We start from the raw sequence: 23946 nt of genomic DNA on the forward strand, positions 1-23946 counted from the left end.
TATGCATATAGATGCGGGTTCCAGAGAGGTGGGATCCACCTCAAACAGACATTTATGATATATTCCAGGGATAAGACGACCCCTTTAAGAAGAATTCTTCATCTTAGGTTTCCTGCTTTCCTATTCTTTTGCATGTTTGTCACACTTAAGTGTTTCAGATCACCAAACAAATTTAAATATTAGACAAAGAGAACACAAGTAAACACAAAATGCAGTTTTTAAATGAAGGTCTTTATTATTAAGGGAAAAAGAAATCTAAACCTATCGGGCCCGGTGTAAAAAAGCTTAACCAAGTAACTGGTTGGGCCACCATTAGCACCAACAACTGTAATTAAGTGCTTTCAATAACTGGCAAAGAGTCTTTTACAATGCTCTGGAGGAATTTTGGCCCACTCATCTTTGAAGAATTGTTGTAATTCAGCCATATGGAGAGTTTACGAGCATGAACCACCTTTTCAAGGTCATTCCACAGCATCTCAACCAGATTAAGGTCAAGACTTTGACTAGGCCACTCCAAAGTCTTAATTTTGTTTTTCTTAAGCCATGCCTACAACCTGCAGTAACCACCAAACTGCTGCATAACCAGCTCTACCCACACCTACTGTATCCTCACCCATCCCTTGTAGATTGTGAGCCCTCGCGGGCAGGGTACTCTCTAATTCTGTAGAAGTCAAGACTTTAATTGTTTATGATTACTGATTTTTTTTTTTTTTTTATCATGTATACCCCTCCACACATGTAAAGCACCCCACACATGTAAGGCTCCCCAAACCATCACTGATTGTGGAAACTTCACACTAGACCTCAAGCAGCTTGGATTTTGTGCCTCTCCATTCTTCTTCCAGACTCTGGGACCTTGATTTCCAAATGAAATGCAAAATTTACTTTCATCTGAAAACAACACCTTGGACCACTGAACAACAGTCCAGTTCTTTTTCTCCTTGGCCCAGGTAAGACGCTTCTGGCGATGTCTAATGGTCATGAGTGGCTTGACCCACGGAATGCGACACTTGTAGCCCATGTCCTGGATATGTCTGTGTGTGGTGGCTCTTGAAGCAATGACTCCAGCAGCAGTCCACCCCTTGTGAATCTACCTCAAATTTTTGAATGACCTTTTCTTAACAATCCTTTCAAGGCTGCGGTTATCCCAGTTGCTTGTGCACCTTTTTCTACCACACTTTTTCCTTCCACTCAACTTTCCATTAATATGCTTGGATACAGCACTCTGTGAACAGCTAGGTTTCTTTAGCAATTACCTTTTGTGGCTTACCCTCCTTGTGGAGTGTGTCAATGACTGCTTTCTGGACATCTGTCAGTCAGCAGTCTTCTCCATGATTGTGGAGCCTACTGAAACAGACTAAGGGACCTTTTTAAATGCTTAGGAAACCTTTGCAGATGTTTTTTGCTAATTATTCTAATTTACTAAGATAACGACTCGTGTTTTTTTTTGGCTGTAAGCCATAATCATCAACATTAACAGAAATAAACACTTGAAATAGATCCCTCTGTTTGTAATGACTCTATATAATATATGAGTTTCAATTTTTGTATTGAAGAACTGAAATACACTAACTTTTTTATAAATATTCTAGTTTTGTGAGAAGCACCTGTAAGCTCTGAATTACTATCTTTCTCATTTGCTCCAGAATTTCTTTGGCTCGTGGCATGATGTTTAGCTTTTGGGGATCTTTTGGTTCACTTCACTCAGGCAGGTTCTATTTAAGTGATTTCTTGATTGAGAACAGATGTGGCAGTAATGAGGACTTGGGGTGGCTATGGAATTGAACTCTCTTCCCAAAGATATGATAAAACCACAATTAATTTATGTTTTAAGGGGAATGGGGAAATCACTTTTTCACATAGGGACCCTGTAGGTTTGGATTTCTTTTTCCCTTAATAATAAAGTCCTTCATTTAGAAACTGCATTTTGTGTTTGTGCTATCTTTGTGTAATATTTAAATATGTTTGGTGATCATAAACATTTATGTGTGACAAAGATGCGAAAAAAATAGGAAATCGGGAAGGGGGCAGACACTTTTTCACACCACTGTATGTCTGAGGGACTATTTGAAATTTACCATTAATTTTACCATTATATATTACCATTAATTTTACCATTATGTGAACACATTAAGTACTTGGTGCAGAAATTTCTGAATCTCTTGGCTGAAAAACTAATGAAACGAGTGAAATCTGCATCAAAAACGCAGAAAGTATTGACGTACTGCAGATTCAAATTTTAAAAAAAAGTGTTCATGAGACTTCAGGATTCTCACTGCAGTCTGCTTTGCATTTTTCTAGCATAATATAATGAAGATGTGTTGGGTAAAATTGGAAATCCAAAAAAATAGTTGGTTTTCTAGTTTACTAATGTTATTTAAAAAGACCTGACAAACTGACCATGCAGTAAGATTTACCAGTATAACATTAGAGATTAGGAAGAGCTGAACAGTTACCGTATATACTCGAGTACAAGTCGAGTTTTTCAGCCCCCTTTTGGGGCTGAAAAAGACCCCCCTCGACTTATATTCGGGTCACGGTGCCAACTTACCTGGTCCCCGTCATCTCCGCGGTCCCAGTCGTCTCTGCGGTCCCCTGCAGCGTCCTGGCGGCGGCGGCGGGTGATGATTGGGCCACGGCGGCGTTCAAAATCTCTGCGCGCCGCTCTCTCCCGTCCTCCGGCAGTGACGTGCAGGGGGCACGATGACGTGGAAAGCACGCGCCCTCTGCCTGAGTCACTGAAGAGCCGGCGACGCTCAGGAGCAGCTGTCATCAACGTAGGTGAGTATATAGTTTTTTGTTTTTTTTTAAATTCCAGCAGGGGCAGCGGCAGCAACATGATAGGATTACCAGTAATCCTATCACTTTGGGGGCAGCATTACGGTATTTGGGCCACCATTCACTGTGCAGCATTAAGGCTATGTGCACACGTTGCGGATTCCGCTGCGGTTTTTTCCGCGCGGAAACGCAGGTAAAACCACAGGTAAAGTGACCTGCGGTTTTGCTGCGTTTTGGCCTGCGGTTTTGCCCTGCGGTTTCACACCTCTACTATGTTAAAGGTGTGAAACCGCAGCAGAATCCGCAGAAATAATTGACATGCTGCGGAAAAAAAAACGCAGCAAAACCACGCGGAAAAAACCGCAGCGTGAGCACTGCGGTTTTGAAAGCCCATAGGCTAACATGGTAAAGTACCATGTCTGCGGAACTGCTGCGGTTCCGCAGGGCCAAAACCACAGCGGAACCGCAGCGTGTGCACATAGCCTTATGGGGGCATATGTTGTGCAGCGTTATTTGGGCCACCATTCACTGTGCAGCATTTTGGGGGCATACTGTATGTTGTGCAGCATTATTTGGGCCAGCATTCACTGTGCAGCATTTTGGGGGCATACTGTATGTTGTGCAGCATTAAATTTACCAGTATCTTCGGCAATTCCCACCCTAGACTTATACTCGAGTCAATAAGTTTTCCCAGGTTTTTGAGGCAAATTTAGGGGGGTCGACTTATACTCGGATCGACTTATACTCGAGTATATACGGTAGATTGTATTTTGGAGGGTTAAAAGACTCAGTATAATTTGGATTTCAATAATATTGCTGCTCATTCTGGTCCTTTTTAAGTGACTGGCACTTATTTCTATATATGTAAATGACAAAAGACTGACTGGCATTTCCTAGATAGTGTGAACAGGTGCATACTAGGAGCAGCCATCTCCATATACAATAAACAAAAAAAGTTGCACTTTGTAGTGATAAAGCATGTCAATATGAAATATGAATAGCAATACTGCTTCTGGATACTGGTGTATACTGCAGAGGAGGAGCCATAGTTAATCTTTTTCAGATTATGCATAGTGTCGCCTCCTAGTGGACAGCAGCATAACACTCATGGTTCTGTGTCCCCCAACGAGGCGACAGAGTATAGTTGCACTCTGTAGTGCTAAAGCATGTCAATATGAAAAACATGAAATATGAATAGCAATACTGCTTCTGGATACTAGGAAAAAATCCTACCTACCCATAAAATCAGACTTTGAAGAAAGGTATTCACATCTACCCAGAAATTCAGACTTCAGTCTTAGGGAAGTATTCACACTAGACAAGTGCGACCCAGCAGATTTGAGACTGCCTTGTCGGAAGTGCCGGTCAGTCTATTGTCATTTGTATATTAGTTCTCTAACTGAGCACTCTGCCCTTGTGGTAGATTTTAATTGCAACAGGGTCCTGCCTTCCCATAAAATCAGACTTTGAAGAGAGGTATTCACATCTACTCAGAAATTCAGACTTCTGTCTTAGGGAGGTATTCACAGTAGACACGTAGGTTCCCATCAAACCAGAGACCGCCTTGTCGTTGGCTGCTGGGCATGCATTAATTGGCCAAATTATGTGCCAAGCGTCTAATTTTTTTTCTAGTATCCAGAAACAGTATTGCTATTCATATTTCACATTGACATGCTTTAGCACTACAGAGTGCAACGTTTTTTGTTTATTTCTATAAGTATACGCGACTGCTTGGCCCAGAATAAGCAGGGATTTCAATACAGAAAATATAAGTTATGCAGCTGTAAGAATCTCAAGTTGCAGGTTTTCTGCTGCTGAAAAAAAAAAGTCCCATTTATCTGAATGAGTTTGTTTCATATGAATGGGGTGGTTGCAAACATTCTAAGATAAAATCCACAACATGTGGCAGAGGGTCTCTGAACGTAAATGGGTGGTCCTAATCACTGACCAACTGCCTTCCCAGTATAAGTATGCATTCATAGATGGCTGTCAGTCACTGAATCTTTTCCCAAAACCTTTATATCAATCTGTACAGATGTCTGTATGAGGCCAGATGGCAGAATATCTACTGGCAAGAGCCAAGAAATAAAGGTTTTCTCCACTGAACCATGTGTGTACGCGCAGTGTGACATCTAGCCAGAGACTATTCCACCATGTAACAACACTGATCGTTACCTTAATCAGAAGGTCTAGTGCGGCCACTTTGCACTTGGCATACTTTTCTTTTGTGTATACGATGACACATATTTTCTGTTGGGAAAAAAAAACAACATTAAATTAGTTACAGGTTTCCTTTTATAGATCTATGAAAAAAAAATGCCACACATTATCAAATTCTATTTATAAGTCCCACCAATGCCTAACAGATTTATAATGTGGCTCCTGAAATTGCGCCAAGATGTTCACCAATTTGACGGGAAAAATTACCAAGCAGGAGATATGAAAGAAGAAAGAATCGCCAACAGAGGCTGTGGGGCAGATGTAAAAAATTGCACAAAAGTGATGTTCTGGCGAAGTGATAAAACTAACAACAGCATAATGAAAGGTTTGTATTTTTTATAGATCGCATTCTTGAGAATCTGTAGAGGCTGAACCCCATGGACATATAGCCCTACAACTGCAGCCCGATTCAGCATGAACATTCACTGACAGAAGAAAAAAAGGCTTGAAAATGGAGAAATTGTAACACAAAACATGGTTTAAAAAGTATAACTTTTTCATACAGCAATTAAGCTGTACTTATCTACTATATAATCGTCTTATTCGGTCTGTCTGCCTGTCTGTATCTGAAATCCCGCGTCGCTGATTGTTTACAATGGTAAGCTGCACCTGTCGCTGATTGGTCGCGGCCGCCAGTAATGCTTTGGTCCCAGTAATGCTTTGCGTGAAGGGCCGGCGAAAGCGCGACGTCATCAGCGGTGTTTCGCGCAAAGCATTACTGGAACCGGAAGATGCCGGGTGTGTGGAGTGGCGATCGGGGGCCGTTGGAAGGTGAGTATATAACTATTTTTTATTTTAACAGAGACTCTAGAATACCCGATGCGATAGAACCGGGCCACCATCTAGTGTACTTATATCAAGCTGGGCTTTAAGGAAACCTTACAAAATTGGGTAATGTAAAAAATGGCTCATTTCTGAAGAGAATATAATGACAAAGATCGTAGAGTACACGTTATATACACCAAGGATTTTCAACTTTTGTAAGACAAGTATTCTAAAGTATGCAACAGAGCCAGCACGCAACGGTGTGCCCCGTCACCGAGCCAGCACGCAACGGTGTGCCCCGTCACCGAGCCAGCACGCAACGGTGTGCCCCGTCACCGAGCCAGCACGCAACGGTGTGCCCCGTCACCGAGCCAGCACGCAACGGTGTGCCCCGTCACCGAGCCAGCTCGCAACGGTGTGCCCCGTCACCGAGCCAGCTCGCAACGGTGTGCCCCGTCACCGAGCCAGCTCGCAACGGTGTGCCCCGTCACCGAGCCAGCTCGCAACGGTGTGCCCCGTCACCGAGCCAGCACGCAACGGTGTGCCCCGTCACCGAGCAAGCACGCAACGGTGTGCCCCGTCACCGAGCAAGCACACAACGGAGTGCCCAGTCACCGAGCCAGCACGCAACGGTGTGCCCCGTCACTGAGCCAGCACGCAACGGTGTGCCCCGTCACAGAGCCATCACGCAACGGTATCCTACCGTCACAGAGCCAGCATACAACAGTGTCCCCCGACACACAGCCAGCACGAAACGGTATCCCCCGTCACAGAGCCAGCACGAAAAAGTGTCCACCTCACAGAGCCAGCATGCAACAGTGTCCCCCATCACAGGGCCAGCATAACATGGTTCCCCCATAACACAGCCAGGAAGCACCCTTGTCCCCTGAAAGACCAGCATGTCACAATGTACCCCACAACAGTACTAGCACCTCCTCATTACTCATTGGTGTGGATCATTTTAGACATAATCACTTATTTGAAATGCTGGCACTTCAATTATCTATCCAATATGAATTAGAAATAAATACAGGGTATTTTCAGATTTGTTAAAGGGAATCTCTCAACAGGTTTTTACTATTTAATCAGAGAGCAGCATAATCTAGGAGCCGAGAGCCTGACTACAGTGATGTGTTACTTACTAAGTTGTATGACATAGTTTCAATATAATCATTTTTATCAGCAGGAGATTATCACTCCAGGACTGGGTCTCACGTGCAGACCAGTCAGGCTAAACTGTGTAACCCCGCCACACCACTGATTGACAGCCTGCTCACGATGCAGTGTATATTACACAGGAAGCTGCCAGTCAGGGTGTGAGCGGGGGTATACACAGCTCAGAAGTCTTAGCTCTGGTATACTTACATCAGACAAAACAAAAATTCTATCAAAACTGCACCAAGCAGTCCAGTAAGCGATACATCGCTGGAATCGGGGTCTCTGACTATTATGCAGCTATGAGATTCAATAGCTGCTGACAGATTCCCTTTAAATTATGCAAATTATGCACACACCACGTACCCTTAAACTTAGCACTCTGACGTTAATGAGGTGATAAAATAAAGTGTGAAATTTAGCACAGTTCCTTAGAAAGCTATAAGACTTAAGACCTTACCTTAATTTCTAAAGCATATGGCTGTGATTGTTGGCCTAACTTCTCGAGGAAGACGCACAGGAACTTTAATGCTTCTTCCCGACAGTCTCGATACTATAGATGAAAGGAAATTACATTAGAAAACAAGGGTCCACGTTCAGCTGTAAAATCCTGCATCTATAGCCTGCAATAGGATCAGAAGACCCGGGACCACAGGGGAGCACACATCATTGGTGCAACCTGTGCAGCCACAGGGACCCAAAAGGCAAGGGGGCCACCTCTATCTGCAAAGTAGCTGAAATCGTGCATTATGATGAACTACTGCACTGCAAAGGGCCCATATTCTGTTCATGCACAGGGGCCCCCTCCTGTCTGTGAGTGTGCGACCAGACTGTGAATCACAAACCTTTTCACACGGACTGTAAAGTAATACAGAGTTCTTTGTCAATCACACTGAATTGGGCAGCTTTCACCCATCACCCCCCCCCCCAAAAATACAAGCTGTAGGTAACATGTATTGTTCATGATGCATACAGTATCCTGGCAATACCCAGGCAGGATCTGTGGAGCGATCAGCCAATGGTCCCTCCTCCTCACTTTCATGTAAGCAAGGTCTATGTAACTTCTTGACAGTATTCATATGGAGATCAGTGTTTTCACTTTTGCTTATTAAAGGGAACCGGTCACCAGTTTTGTCATATAACAAATAAAACTATCCCCTTATTCAGCACCTGTGCAGCATTCCATAAATGCTTACATAACCCCGACTTCCCCTGTAAAACGTATTTTTCGGACTATAAGACGCACTTTTTTCCTCCAAAAATATGGAGGAGAATGAGGTGGTGCGTCTTATAGTCTGGATGTACCTGCTCTGGCTGTGGTGGGGAGGGGAACAGCATCGGCGGAGTAGCAGGTCACAGGAGGCTGAAGCCGGTGGCTTGCGCTAACTCCTTTGCCCGCTGTTAAAGAGAATGAATATTCACTGCATTCCACACCAATGGGCGGAGGGCAATGAATATTCATTTCTCTTTAATAGTATCTTGGTATGACTGTCCCTCAACCCCCGATACTGGTATGCATGGCCCCATCCTTACAACTGGCCCCCACCCCCATCCTGGTATGCATGGTCCCATCAGAAAACATTAAAAAAACAAACCTCTAAACTTACCTTCCCGACGCTCCCTCGCAGCGTCCTGCTCTTGTGCCAGCAACTGCTTTATGCTTGTAAGCAGCGCATGGCAGGGACGTCACGCGCTGCTCACAAGCAGAGCACAGCTGCTGTAATACTCGTCGGGAATGTGCACACAGAGGGCAGAGAGTATTCATTGCTCTTCAGTAGCGCGCAGTGTCAGCCGGAGCCTTCCTGCTGCTGCCGACAGTCACGTGTGCCGCTTCTTAAGAGAAATGAATATTCTGAATATTCATTTCTCTTAAGTAGCGGCACACGTGTCCGCCAGCAGCTGCAGGAAGCCGGCGGCTGACACTTCATGCTACTGAAGAGCAATGAGTACTCTCTGCCCTCTGTGCTCACATCCCGACGAGTATTACGGCAGCTGTGCTCTGCTTGGAAGGTAAGTTTAGTGGTTTGTTTTTTTAATGTTTTCTGATGGGCCATGCATACCAGGACCGGGATGGGAGCCAATCATACCAGAATAGGGATGGGGCCCTGCATACCAGGCCGAGATGAGAGCCCTGCATACCAGGACGAGAGGAGAGCCCTGCATACCAGGACGAGAGGAGAGCCCTGCATACCAGGACGAGAGGAGAGCCCTGCATACCAGGACGAGAGGAGAGCCCTGCATACCAGGACGAGAGGAGAGCCCTGCATACCAGGACGAGAGGAGAGCCCTGCATACCAGGACGAGAGGAGAGCCCTGCATACCAGGACGAGAGGAGAGCCCTGCATACCAGGACGAGAGGAGAGCCCTGCATACCAGGACGAGAGGAGAGCCCTGCATACCAGGACGAGAGGAGAGCCCTGCATACCAGGACGAGAGGAGAGCCCTGCATACCAGGACGAGAGGAGAGCCCTGCATACCAGGACGAGAGGAGAGCCCTGCATACCAGGACGAGAGGAGAGCCCTGCATACCAGGACGAGAGGAGAGCCCTGCATACCAGGACGAGATGAGAGCCCTGCATACCAGGACGAGATGAGAGCCCTGCATACCAGGACGAGATGAGAGCCCTGCATACCAGGACGAGATGAGAGCCCTGCATACTAGGACGAGATGAGAGCCATGCAAACCAGGATAAGGATGGGGGCCCTGCAAACCAAGATAGGGCTGGGGCCATGCATACTAGTATAGGGATGAGAGCGATCATTCCTGCCAGGATAGGGATGAGGTGGCCATGTGTATCAGGATGGGGATGAGGGGACCATATATACCTGGATAGGGGATATTATGTTGACCACATTTTTTGCTTCAATTTTTTTTTCCCTAATTTCCTCCTCTAAAACCTAGGTGCGTCGTATGGTCCGGTGTGTCTTAATAGTCTGAAGAATATGGTACATTCCAAAAACTTTTTAAAGTTCTCCTGCGCTGTATGGTAATCCGGTCGGTCCATTGAGCATGGTTTCGGTCCTCTCCATCCCTTCCCCCGGCTGTTCAGAGTCCTCCTCCTTTAACAGATGTGGATGATGCTTTGTGTCATCCAGATTGCTGGGCGAAAACGTGCGCCTGCACACAATGCATTGCCCTACTGCGGGCAGAGCAGAAAACATAAGTGCATATGCGCCCGCATTAGGACAAAGCATAGTGCACAGGTGTGAGCATCGATTTATGTGCGCATGGGCAGGATTTTGTCTGGCAATGTGGATGACGCACGGCGTCTTCCGCGTCAATTAAAGAAGGAGGACAGCAAGCAGCAGCTGGGGGAGAGGAATGGAAAGCAGGGCTGTGGAGTCGGTAAGCCACAGTTGCGACTCCGACTCCTGGATTTTATCAGGCTCCGACTCCGGCTCCGACATAAATGGCCAATTCATAACAACAAATTTACTGTTGTAAAATATTAAACATCGTGCTTATTCAGTTTCTCACCATCATATAAGTAATCAGACCACTTAGAGCAAAAACTACATTTATTAGAATACAATTAGAATATAGCAAATAACTTTTATAAACTTTTCTAAACTGTAAGTAAATATGCAATAAACACTTTTATGCAGTTAATAAGAAGAAATCTATAAATTTGTCCTCAGAAAAAGTATTGCCTCTGTCAGATCCTCCATCATGGATGCCCTCAAATCTGATCTAATTATTTTGAGAGCAGAGAACAACCTCTCTACACTAACTTGTGTTGGTGGCAAAGCAGTAACCACTCGGGCAACATCTCTGACAATGTCAGGATACAGAGGAATCGCTTGTTGCACTGTTATTTTTGATGAACGGTCAAATTTCTCAATTTCTTTTAGTGCACATGAAAAATTCTGCTGAAATGTACTGGCTGTGTTCCTTGATGGGGATGACTCTTATATGCGGGAACGCTTTGCACGGTCCTTGTGATCCAAATATTTTTAGAAATTAAATTCTTCATCAGTTGATGATGAGGGTGAAGATGTGGCAGGACGACCAAATTCTTCTTGTTCCTCCTGACTGTTCTGCAGCCCTTTCATCCTTACTGCTATTTCAAACAGAGCTTCTTTTCCTTTACTTAGCTGTTGATCATCTAGAAGAATCCGATGCATTGGGTCTACATAAACAGCTGCCAAAAGAATGTTATTTTGTAATAGTAGCTCCTCTCTCCGTTTCATTGATGTAGCAATGCCACTTGCAATTAACCCTCCTCTTTGGGACAGGCGAAACATCAAGTTCTTCCACTCCTTTAAGAAAATACCTGGAGTTAAGTCCTCTGCTTGTCATTTTTTAGTCACTGTAAATGGGTGCTCTAGCAATTTTTCCAGCTCAGTCACCTGATTTCACTGACTTTCATTTAGCGTCAGTTGAGGGTTAGCCATGTCTACAAGAAAGGTTTTCAGTTCAACCAAGCGCTGAATCATTAAGTACTGCCCCATCGTGTGGCTTGATCAATAATTGCCCCTTTTCCAGCACGTCTCTTCAAAATTGAGTCAACTTTAGGGGTTCTGGCAACAGTAGTCAATTTTCTCACCTTGCCAATCAGTGCAGCAGCATGTCCTTCTTGCAGACTGTCTCTTATAGCCAGCTGTAGCGTATGCACAACACAGCGCATGTGATGAATGAAAGAACATATTGACACAGTTTCAACAAGATCATCTAAACTATCATGTTGCTGTTCATCTGAAGCAACTTCAGTTTGCTCCTCAGTTACAATACTGTGTTCCTCTATTTCAAACATTTCTGTGTCTGTGGACACAGAATGTTCTTCTAGCTGCTGGTCACCATCATTACTCTCATTCATTAGCTTAATAGTACTTATCATATTTGAAGCATTGTCAGTTACGACAGAAAGAACTTGCTCTTTTTTAAGTTCATAGTCTTGCAGAACCTTTTCCACCAAGACCTGGAGAAACTCACTGGTGTGATGAGCTTTGGTGTCTTTTACTGCCAATGTCTTGGTAACTATTTCATTTTTGTCACAAACAAATCGGACATTGATGGCAAAATAGTTCACTCTGTGACGTGTGCAGGCATACATTTTAAGAAACAGAAAGCGTCCCTTGAGAGTTTTTTTAAGTTCTTCCTTTTGTTTAAAAGCTTCTTCGATTACTAATTTTCTAATACTCTCTCTCCAGAGAAACACCAAGCTTGCGGGCCATTTCCCCATTCAGACACATAAAAGCTGGTCGTGAAAATAATGAAATAGGCACACTATCCTTTACAACAAGCTCTATGATCTGTTTTTTTAAATGTATCTACTGTCATTGTCACAGTAACTTTGTCACTGACAAAATATCTTGCAACTGATGGCTGCAAAGTTCTGTGCTCCTTTGTTTGGCTGGAAGAGCTGGGCACTGGTTCATTGGTTTGGATGCAGTCTTTCTCATCCACTGCTTTCAGTACTTCTGGATGAAAGCGCTGTAAATGTCTCTTTAGATTAGAAGCTCTGGTAGGAGCATTTATATCTTTGCCTGAATATGCACTCATCTTGGCTTCACAGCATTTGTTTTCGTCTGGATCATTTGTCATACACTGACAGACATAATGTTTTCTATCTTGAGTGATGGTGAAATGTTCAAATACAGCTGATTTAATGTGATGCTTCTTTGACATTCTCAGGTTTTTAATTCTGCATTCACAATCCAAATGACAATTGTTTTTCCTAAAAACAATTGTACAAAATTATTGCCAGGTCGTACAACTGATATAGTGGTCAGTAATACTGTTATTATTATTCCTCCTCATGTATTCACAGTTAACTGATGCAAAGTTTGTTGAAAGGATAAGGGTACGTGCACACGCTGCGGAATCCGCACGGATTTTGCAAAAACCGCAGATAATCCGCAGGTCCAAAGACCTGCGGATTATCTGCGGTTTTGCCTGCGGTTTGGTCCTGCGGATTCACTATCTCCACAATGGTGGAGATAGGAACCCGCAGCGGTTTCCGCAGAAAGAATTGACATGCAATTCTTTCTGCGGATTCAAAACCGCAGCAAATCTGCGCGGTTTTTTCCGCAGCGTCGGCACAGCGTTTTTTTTTTCCCATTCAAATGAATGGTACTGTACACCGCAGCTAAAACTGCTGCGTGTCCGCAGCGGCCAAAACCGCTGGGGAAACGCAGCGGAATCCGCAGCGTGTGCACACAGCCTAATACTTCTTACAGTCTTCGTCTTCTGAGTAGCAGGCAGCTGTGAGATGCTTGGAAGACGCACACCTAGTATGATCTAGTCTAGAGGAGGGGCTTTACTACTAAGAATTTGCAACACATTTTCTCTTTCAGTTTCATACATTGTAAGTAGGGGGGTTGGGGCAGCATGAGGTTAACCAAGTATAAGATTAGATAAGGGCAGTGGAGAACAGTGACACACAAGAAGTAAGAAATGTCTATCTCCAGCAGAACTGCTTATCACTGTTGTTCATAGTTTGATAGAACATATATATTTGAGTAACATTTATAAAATTCATATGAAAGTTCAATTATGAAATATTAATACTTTTTTTTTAAAGATGGAGTCGGAGTCGGTACATTTCTACCGACTCCGACTCCAACCAAAACTAACTCCGACTCCACGACTCCGACTCCACAGCCCTGATGGAAAGGCCCGAAACCACATCCATCAGACCAACCCGATTACCATACAGCTTGGGAGAACTAAGGTTTTCTGGGGCGTATACAGGGGGTTATATAAGCATTGATGGAATTCAGCACAGGCACTGAATTAGGTGATAGTTTAGTTGTTAATGACAAAACTGGTGCCAGGATCCCTTTAATGTATAACTTAGCCACATTTTGCTTTGACTCCTCACCTCCTTAAAAAGAAAAATGGTTCTCTCTAAGTGGAAAGTTACAATGGCTTATTTTACACCGACTTACTTCTTCCATGGTAAGGGACTTGTGGATAAACAGGAGCAGGCCGTATTCTTTAGAGAAGACCAAGGATGTGTTCAAAGCTAAAAAAGAAACATAAACGTGTTTACAAGTGGCTACAGTTAAAGTAGACTGTAAAGTACTCTATCCTGTAGATAGAAGCAGAAGAGAAATTATTGATCACCGTTTGATGTGGAATTTTCACCAACGGCCCAATAAAAGATCAGCGATTGGGGTTTTTACAAAATCCACCCTCGTGCTGCGTCCCCTGGGGGTAAATACTGCTGCAGGTTTTAGGCACACTTTGTCCTATACATTACAAAGGGTAAAATAAAGTATGTGCCGACATCTGCAGCGTAAACGGATAAAGCGAATTTCAGGTCAATTTTCCGGAAGCGCTAGAAGAAGCACTAGGCAAGAAGCATGTACAGGACATGATTATTGTGAAGAAATAATCCTAGGAAAGCTCAACAATCGCGCAGCCCAAACAGGCGGCTGATCCCCAGATGAACGACCAAACGCTGATTTGTTATGTTATGGAGCAGGAGGAGGTGATCAGATTTAGGCCATGTTTACACGTTCCGATTTGCGAGCAAAGTTTGCAGCCACTGTATGTAGAGTAAGGCCATGTGCACACGATGCAGATTTGCAGCGGTTCCGCAGCGGATTTTACCGCGCAGAAACGTCGCATATCCGCATTGTGATGTACAGTAGCTTTAAAATTAATGTAAAAAAAAAACCGCTGTGCAGACGCTGCTGATTTTTCCGCGCGGTTTTCCCGCGGTACAAAATCCGCAGCATGTTACTTCTTTTGTGCGGTTTTCCATCTCCCCTGTCACCAAATCCGCAGGGGGAAAACCGCAATGGAAAACTGCACAAAAACCGCATGAAAACCGCGTGAAAAATGGAAGAAATCCGCAGGAAAAATGCAGGTCATTTGACCTGCGGTTTTCTTCCATTCTGCACGGAAAAAATCCGCAGGGCTCAAAACTCCGTCTGCACTCAGCCTTAAGACTTCTGAATCATGACAGCATGCGGACCGCTCACATCGGCAATACCGGGAAATCAAGACAGCGCGCGGACCGCTCACATCGGCAATACCAGGAAATCATGACAGCATGCGGACCGTTCATACCAGCAATACCGGGAAATCATGACAGCGTGCGGACCGTTCATACCAGCAATACCGGGAAATCATGACAGCGTGCGGACCGCTCACACCGGCAATACCAGGAAATCATTACAGCGTGCGGACCGTTCACACCGGCAATACCAGGACATCATGACAGCATGCGGACCGCTCACACCGGCAATACCAGGACATCATGACAGCATGCGCACCGCTCACACCGGCAATACCAGGAAATCATGACAGCGCGCGGACCGCTCACATCGGCAATACCAGGAAATCATGACAGCGTGCGGACCGTTCATACCAGCAATACCGGGAAATCATGACAGCGTGCGGACCGTTCATACCAGCAATACCGTGAAATCATGACAGCGTGCAGACCGCTCACACTGGCAATACCAGGACATCATGACAGCGTCCAGACCACTCACACCGGCAATACCGGGAAATCATGGCAGCATGCGGACCGCTCACACCGGCAATACCAGGAAATCATGACAGCGTGCGGACCGCTCACACTGGCAATACCGGGAAATCATGGCAGCGTGCGGACCGCTCACACCGGCAATACCAGGAAATCATGACAGCATGCGGACCGCTCACACCGGCAATACCGGGAAATCATGACAGCATGCGGACCGCTCACACCGGCAATACCGGGAAATCATGACAGCGTGCGGACCGCTCACACCGCCAATACCGGGAAATCATGGCAGCGTGCGGACCGCTCACACCGGCAATACCAGGAAATCATGACAGCATGCGGACCGCTCACACCGGCAATACCGGGAAATCATGACAGCATGCGGACCGCTCACACCGGCAAAACCGGGAAATCATGACAGCGTGCGGACCGCTCACACCGGCAATACCGGGAAATCATGACAGCGTGCGGACCGCTCACACCGGCAATACCGGGAAATCATAACAGCGTGCGGACCGCTCACACCGCCAATACCAGGAAATCATGACAGCATGCGGAGCGCTCACACCGGCAATACCAGGACATCATGACAGCGTGCGGACCACTCACACCGGTAATACCAAAAAATCATGACAGCGTGCGGACCGCTCACACCGGCAATACCAGGACATCATGACAGCATGCGGACCGTTCATACCAGCAATACCAGGAAATCATGACAGCGTGCGGACCGCTCACAACAGCAATACGGGGAAATTATGACAGCGTCCAGACCACTCACACTGGCGATACCAGGAAATCATGACAGCGTGTGGACCACTCGCAACGGCAATACCAGGAAATCATGACAGCGTGAGGTCCGCTCACACCTGCAATACCAGGAAATCACGACAGCGTGCGGACCGCTCACACGGGCAATACCAGGAAATCATGGCAGCATGGGGACCGCTCACACCGGCAATACCAGGACATCATGACAGCATGCAGACCGCTCACATCGGCAATACCAGGAAATCATGGCAGCATGGGGACCGCTCACACCGGCAATACCAGGACATCATGACAGCGTGCGGACCGCTCACACCGGCAATACCAGGAAATCATTACAGCGTGCGGACCGTTCACACCGGCAATACCAGGACATCATGACAGCATGCGGACCGCTCACACCGGCAATACCAGGACATCATGACAGCGCGCGGACCGCTCACATCGGCAATACCAGGAAATCATGACAGCGTGCGGACCGTTCATACCAGCAATACCGGGAAATCATGACAGCGTGCGGACCGTTCATACCAGCAATACCGTGAAATCATGACAGCGTGCAGACCGCTCACACTGGCAATACCAGGACATCATGACAGCGTCCAGACCACTCACACCGGCAATACCGGGAAATCATGGCAGCATGCGGACCGCTCACACCGGCAATACCAGGAAATCATGACAGCGTGCGGACCGCTCACACTGGCAATACCGGGAAATCATGGCAGCGTGCGGACCGCTCACACCGGCAATACCAGGAAATCATGACAGCATGCGGACCGCTCACACCGGCAATACCGGGAAATCATGACAGCATGCGGACCGCTCACACCGGCAATACCGGGAAATCATGACAGCGTGCGGACCGCTCACACCGCCAATACCGGGAAATCATGGCAGCGTGCGGACCGCTCACACCGGCAATACCAGGAAATCATGACAGCATGCGGACCGCTCACACCGGCAATACCGGGAAATCATGACAGCATGCGGACCGCTCACACCGGCAAAACCGGGAAATCATGACAGCGTGCGGACCGCTCACACCGGCAATACCGGGAAATCATGACAGCGTGCGGACCGCTCACACCGGCAATACCGGGAAATCATAACAGCGTGCGGACCGCTCACACCGCCAATACCAGGAAATCATGACAGCATGCGGAGCGCTCACACCGGCAATACCAGGACATCATGACAGCGTGCGGACCACTCACACCGGTAATACCAAAAAATCATGACAGCGTGCGGACCGCTCACACCGGCAATACCAGGACATCATGACAGCATGCGGACCGTTCATACCAGCAATACCAGGAAATCATGACAGCGTGCGGACCGCTCACAACAGCAATACGGGGAAATTATGACAGCGTCCAGACCACTCACACTGGCGATACCAGGAAATCATGACAGCGTGTGGACCACTCGCAACGGCAATACCAGGAAATCATGACAGCGTGAGGTCCGCTCACACCTGCAATACCAGGAAATCACGACAGCGTGCGGACCGCTCACACGGGCAATACCAGGAAATCATGGCAGCATGGGGACCGCTCACACCGGCAATACCAGGACATCATGACAGCATGCAGACCGCTCACATCGGCAATACCAGGAAATCATGGCAGCATGGGGACCGCTCACACAGGCAATACCAGGACATCATGACAGCATGTGGACCACTCACACCGGCAATACCAGGAAATCATGACAGCGTGCGGACCGCTCACACCGGCAATACCAGGACATTATGACAGCATGCGGACCGCTCACATCGGCAATACCAGGAAATCATGACAGCGTGCGGACCGCTCACACCAGCAATACCAGGAAATCATGACAGCATGCGGACCGCTCACACCGGCAATACCAGGAAATCATGACAGCGTGTGGACCGTTCATACCAGCAATACCAGGAAATCATGACAGCGTGCGGACCGCTCACAACAGCAATATGGGGAAATTATGACAGCGTCCAGACCACTCACACTGGTGATACCAGGAAATCATCACAGCGTGTGGACCACTCGCAACGGCAATACCAGGAAATCATGACAGCGTGCAGACCGCTCACACTGGGAATGTAGAGAAATCACAACAGCGTGCGGACAGTTCACACTGGGAAATCATGAGTGTGCAGACTGCTCACACCGGCAAGTCATGAAAGCATTGTGGACCGTTCACACTGCGAAATCATGAGTGTGCGCAAACCGCTCACACCGACAATACCAGGAAATCATGACAGCGTGCGGACTGCTCACACCAGCAATACCAGTAAATCATGACAGTGTGTGGACCAATCATACCAGCAATAACAGGAAATCATGACAGTGTGTGGACCGCTCACACCGGCAATACTGGGAAATCATGACAGTGTATGAACCGCTCACACCGGCAATACTGGGAAATCACGACAGCGTGCGGACCGCTCACACCTGCAATACAAGGAAATCATGACAGTGTGCGGGCCGCTCACACTGGGAATGTAGAGAAATCATAAAAGCGTGCGGACCGTTCACACTGGGAAATCATGACAGTGTGTGGACCGCTCACACCGACAATACCAGGAAATCCCTGTAGTATTAATGTCTTTGCTTTAAGGATAGATCACAAACCTATGGCTCTGAGCCCCTAACAATCCGCCGATTGATGGCGCACAATTATTGGCACAGCTCTGTACATCATGGCCGGCTGTCATTGGTACTGCACGTTTTCTAGGATTCACCACATCAGCTGGGGCCACCAGCACCTTCCACAGCCGTACATCACACATTGGGGCAGATTAGTTGCTCTGGACCCCGAGCAGTTGGCTGATCAGAGTTGTCAGGAGTCAGACCCACCAATCTGGTATTCAAAAGCTTTAATAGAGCCAAATTCAGACATATGTATTCACAGTCTCTGCGAACGCCATAGATCTCCTGACCCAGACCTGACAGAATCATGAAGGCCTCTTAGGCTACTTTCACATTAGCGTGTTTTAGCACAGCGCTTCGTGCGCAATAGAATCGCATGCAAAAAACGCATCAAGTGTTTTGCATGTGTTTGCTTTTTTTAGGCGCATGCTTTTTAACCAGTTTCTAGCCATGTTAACTCTTAAAACGCATGCGATTTTTAAACGCAGGCATGCGGATGTCCATGTGCACACCTGCGTTCCCATAGACTGTGATTTTTTGGCGCATTCCGTGAGCATGCGTTTTTTTGACACAGGTTGGGCGACCAAAAATGCAACAGGTTGCGTCCGGCCAGGCCCGGATTGGCAATATAACCAACCTGGCATTTTCCCGCTGGGCCGCTTTCACGTGGGCCGCGGGCGGCAGCGCCCGAACATCTGGCCGCTTGCCAGCTGCTGCGGCCACTGTGGCTCCTGCCGCCGGCCCTCTGCGGGCACGGCGGTGATAGATTCAAGTTCCTCCCGCACTGCAGGGAGATAAGCCGCCACGCCCCCCCACGCACCCCATCCTCGCCGTAGCATGAGACCCCCTCCCCCCCGCAGCCACTCACAGCGTCGCACTCGCTTGCCTGCTCGCTCTGTTCGCAGGACCTGTGATGAGATCACAGGAGGGGAGGAGTCAGGGGGTCACATGATCAGGAGCCTTTGTCCAGACCCCCGATCATATCACCCCTGACTCTGCCCCTCCTGTGACCTCATCACAGGTCCTGTGCGCTCAGCCTTGCCTCTACCGTCTGCAAGACTCTGCTTTGCTGTTGTCATGGTGCTGGTTGAGGTAAGTATGTGTGGGGTCAGGATTTACAGTGTGGATGTAGCAGAGCTGTGTGTGTACGAGGTGTACGGAGCGGAGCCGTGCGTGTACGAGGTGTACGGAGCGGAGCCGTGCGTGTACGAGGTGTACGGAGCGGAGCCGCGCGTGTACGAGGTGTACGGAGCGGAGCCGCGCGTGTACGAGGTGTACGGAGAGGAGCCGCGCGTGTACGAGGTGTACGGAGAGGAGCCGCGCGTGTACGAGGTGTACGGAGAGGAGCCGCGCGTGTACGAGGTGTACGGAGAGGAGCCGCGCGTGTACGAGGTGTACGGAGAGGAGCCGCGCGTGTACGAGGTGTACGGAGAGGAGCCGCGCGTGTACGAGGTGTACGGAGAGGAGCCGCGCGTGTACGAGGTGTACGGAGAGGAGCCGCGCGTGTACGAGGTGTACGGAGAGGAGCCGCGCGTGTACGAGGTGTACGGAGAGGAGCCGCGCGTGTACGAGGTGTACGGAGAGGAGCCGCGCGTGTACGAGGTGTACGGAGAGGAGCCGCGCGTGTACGAGGTGTACGGAGAGGAGCCGCGCGTGTACGAGGTGTACGGAGAGGAGCCGCGCGTGTACGAGGTGTACGGAGAGGAGCCGCGCGTGTACGAGGTGTACGGAGAGGAGCCGCGCGTGTACGAGGTGTACGGAGAGGAGCCGCGCGTGTACGAGGTGTACGGAGAGGAGCCGCGCGTGTACGAGGTGTACGGAGAGGAGCCGCGCGTGTACGAGGTGTACGGAGAGGAGCCGCGCGTGTACGAGGTGTACGGAGAGGAGCCGCGCGTGTACGAGGTGTACGGAGAGGAGCCGCGCGTGTACGAGGTGTACGGAGAGGAGCCGCGCGTGTACGAGGTGTACGGAGAGGAGCCGCGCGTGTACGGAGAGGAGCCGTGTGTGTACGGAGAGGAGCCGTGTGTGTACGAGGTGTACGGAGAGGAGCCGTGTGTGTACGAGGTGTACGGAGAGGAGCCGTGTGTGTACGAGGTGTACGGAGAGGAGCCGTGTGTGTACGAGGTGTACGGAGAGGAGCCGTGTGTGTACGAGGTGTACGGAGAGGAGCCGTGTGTGTACGAGGTGTACGGAGAGGAGCCGTGTGTGTACGAGGTGTACGGAGAGGAGCCGCGTGTGTACGAGGTGTACGGAGAGGAGCCGCGCGTGTACGAGGTGTACGGAGAGGAGCCGCGCGTGTACGAGGTGTACGGAGAGGAGCCGCGCGTGTACGAGGTGTACGGAGAGGAGCCGCGCGTGTACGAGGTGTACGGAGCGGAGCCGTGTGTGTACGAGGTGGAGCCGTGTGTGTATGAGGTGTACGGAGAGGAGCCGTGTGTGTACGAGGTGGAGCCGCGCGTGTATGAGGTGTACGGAGAGGAGCCGTGTATGAGGTGTACGGAGAGGAGCCGCGCGTGTACGAGGTGTACGGAGAGGAGTCACGCGTGTACAAGGTGGACGGAGTGGAACCGTGTATGTATGGAGTGGAGCCATATGTGTACGGGATGTACGGAGCGGAGCCAAGTGTGTACAAAGCATACAAAGCGGGCTTTTCCCACAGACACAGGAGTACACGGCGGAGCCCCGAGGAGCATTTTAAAACACACACATGACGTTCCACCTGAAGTGATGTGCTGGAAGCTGACCGGAAATGAGATAATTTCTTGAGGAGATTGTGACGGAACCAGGAATGCTTCAGATCCATCACCGTGTCCTCCTCCGACAGCGCAGACAGCAGGATCGCCTTGGAATCGGGGATGTCGGCCATGTGAGCGGATCATGATAGGTCCTGCATCGGGAGGCTCAGGTGGGCACTACAATGGGAGCCGGGCTGCTATAGTATCTTTGTAGAATCTTTCTTTATTTCTTTCTCTCTTTTTCTTTCTTTCTCTGTTCTTTCATTCTCTCTCTGTTCTTTCTTTCTCTCTCTAATCTTTTTTTCTCTCTCTGTTCTTTCTTCCCCTCTTTCTCTCTGTTCTTTCTTTCCTTCTTTCTCTCTCTGTTCTTTCTGTCTCTCTCTGTTCTTTCTTTCTTTCCCCTCTTTCTTTCTCTCTCTGTTCTTTCTCTGTCTCTCACTGTTCTTTCTGTCTCTCACTGTTCTTTCTTTCTTTCCCCTTTCTTTCTCGCTCTCTCTGTTTTCTTTTTTCTCTCTCTGTTTTCTCTCTTCCTTAGTGCCAGTCAGTGTGCCCATAATGCCAGCCACTGTGCCCTCAGTACCAGTCAGTGTGATCAGCAGTGCTAAATGGGTGCGATTAGGTGTGGACATGGGTGTGACTAGTTGTGAAATGGGTGTGGTTGGGCGTGGCCAAAATTTACAGCGGTGCGCTGCGCGCGCCGCAGTCTTTGTCAGTCTTTCCCTTCTTCAAAAGTTGGGAGGTATGATAGGGGCGGCTATGACCAGGGGGTCTGGTTGCCCAATAGAGAGCAGTTCTGCCAGGAATTCTGTAATCATGCATACAAAAGGGGACAGAGCTTTGGGAGGAGTACTGTACCTAAAAGCAATAAATAGGACTGAGCTGAAATACTGGGCACAGCTGTGACTACATGTTATATAGTCGTGTTAATCTCCTCTCACTTCTTGTAAACTACAACTGTACAAAGATATTATATAGTCACCATGTGACTAGTGGGCCTGTGTAACTTCAAATGCCAGGGCTGAATTTTAGTCCCAGTCCGGCCCTGCGTCCGGCGCACACTACAAAAAAACGCATGCGCACGAAAACGCATACAAACGCTAGACCATGCTCCCCCATGTTAAACATAGGGGAGCATGGCGCATGGACGCGCACGGTGTGCTGCGCTAAAAAATGCTAGTGTGAAACCAGCCTTAAGACCAGCCCACGTATCGCGATCAGTCGTCGGACACCTAACGTTAGGTCCTGGTAAAACCCCTTTATATATAATAATGCACCGAGGCCGCAGCGCTTATGGTGTATGGGACTGGAGGGAGCACAGCCTCTGCTAGCTCCTGGCCCCCTCAGGCACCTCTGACACACTCTTGGGATTTGGGGGTCCCAGCACTCAGACCCCAGTGATCAGTAAGCTGTGGGTTATAGAGAAGCGCCCTGACCTGGGACCGGCCATTATGGAGCTACAGAACATGCCTCATACAGTAGCTGCACTTTTTGGGAGAAGAACCTCAGTGACTACAAGACATGAACTGTACCAGTACTCAGGCTGTTGTGGAACTACAACTCCTATCATGACCTGCACTGAGGCTGGACACGTGGGAGTTGTAGTGTCACGACCGGCGATACGCCCTCCCCCGGTCCCGCACGCACCCAGCTCGCTGCTGCCCGGCGCGGAGATCACACACTCCTCTCCCAGGCTCCGTAGGAGGCTCAGCGCCGCCGCACAACTGCCGGGATCCCCGGAGCCGAGGAGGCGGTGTAATTCATGAAGACTGGCCAGGATTCCACTCGCAGACTCAGGGATGGCGGCATCTTCTCCACCGGCATCAGAAGGACCGGCCTCGCAGGACGACATGTCAGCAGCGGCGGGGACTGCTGACCGGGGAGGAAGCGGGAAAGCAGCCACTAAGCTTACACCCGTCACACACGGGGCCGCTAGGGGGCGCGGTGTCCGCACTATCAGCCAATGCAGTACTGCACGGCCCTGTCATCAGGAAGTGAAACTATCCTCTCTGTATTGTGCGACATGTCGGGACAGGCCGGCTATTGTGCAGTGTACAGATTTTGTGACATGTCGAGACAGGCCGACTATTGTACAGTGTACAGATTATATACTTTGTGACATGTCGGGACAGGCCGGCTATTGTGCAGTGTACAGATTTTGTGACATGTCAGGACAGGCCGACTATTGTACAGTGTACAGATTATATACTTTGTGACATGTCGGGACAGGCCGGCTATTGTGCGGTGTACAGATTATATACTTTGTGACATGTCAGGACAGGCCGGCTATTGTGCAGTGTACAGATTATATACTTTGTGACATGTCAGGACAGGCCGACTATTGTACAGTGTACAGATTATATACTGTGCGACATGTCGGGACAAGCCGGCCATTGTGCGGTGTACAGATTATACACTATGTGACATGTCGGGACAGGCCGGCTATTGTGC

The 23946-nt window shown here is 48.5% G+C and overlaps 1 protein-coding gene across 2 annotated transcripts in view; it reads right to left on the bottom strand.

The window, feature by feature from the left end:
- PRKDC (protein kinase, DNA-activated, catalytic subunit) overlaps nucleotides 1–23436 on the bottom strand; it is a 503687-nt gene extending 480251 nt beyond the window's left edge. For both annotated transcript variants that reach the window (XM_073583775.1, XM_073583776.1), the window contains exons 1-4: nucleotides 23143–23436; nucleotides 13810–13886; nucleotides 7379–7471; nucleotides 4954–5028 (exon numbers count right to left, since the gene is read on the bottom strand). In XM_073583775.1, the coding sequence (XP_073439876.1) occupies nucleotides 4954–5028; nucleotides 7379–7471; nucleotides 13810–13886; nucleotides 23143–23347 (450 nt within the window). In that variant the 5' untranslated portion in view covers nucleotides 23348–23436. The remainder of the gene's footprint in view (nucleotides 1–4953; nucleotides 5029–7378; nucleotides 7472–13809; nucleotides 13887–23142) is intronic.
- Nucleotides 23437–23946: the final 510 nt, after the last annotated feature.

Source organism: Dendrobates tinctorius, unplaced genomic scaffold (assembly GCF_039654945.1).
Source record: "Dendrobates tinctorius isolate UK_male_01 unplaced genomic scaffold, ASM3965494v1 ptg000081l, whole genome shotgun sequence".
NCBI lineage: Eukaryota > Metazoa > Chordata > Amphibia > Anura > Dendrobatidae > Dendrobates > Dendrobates tinctorius.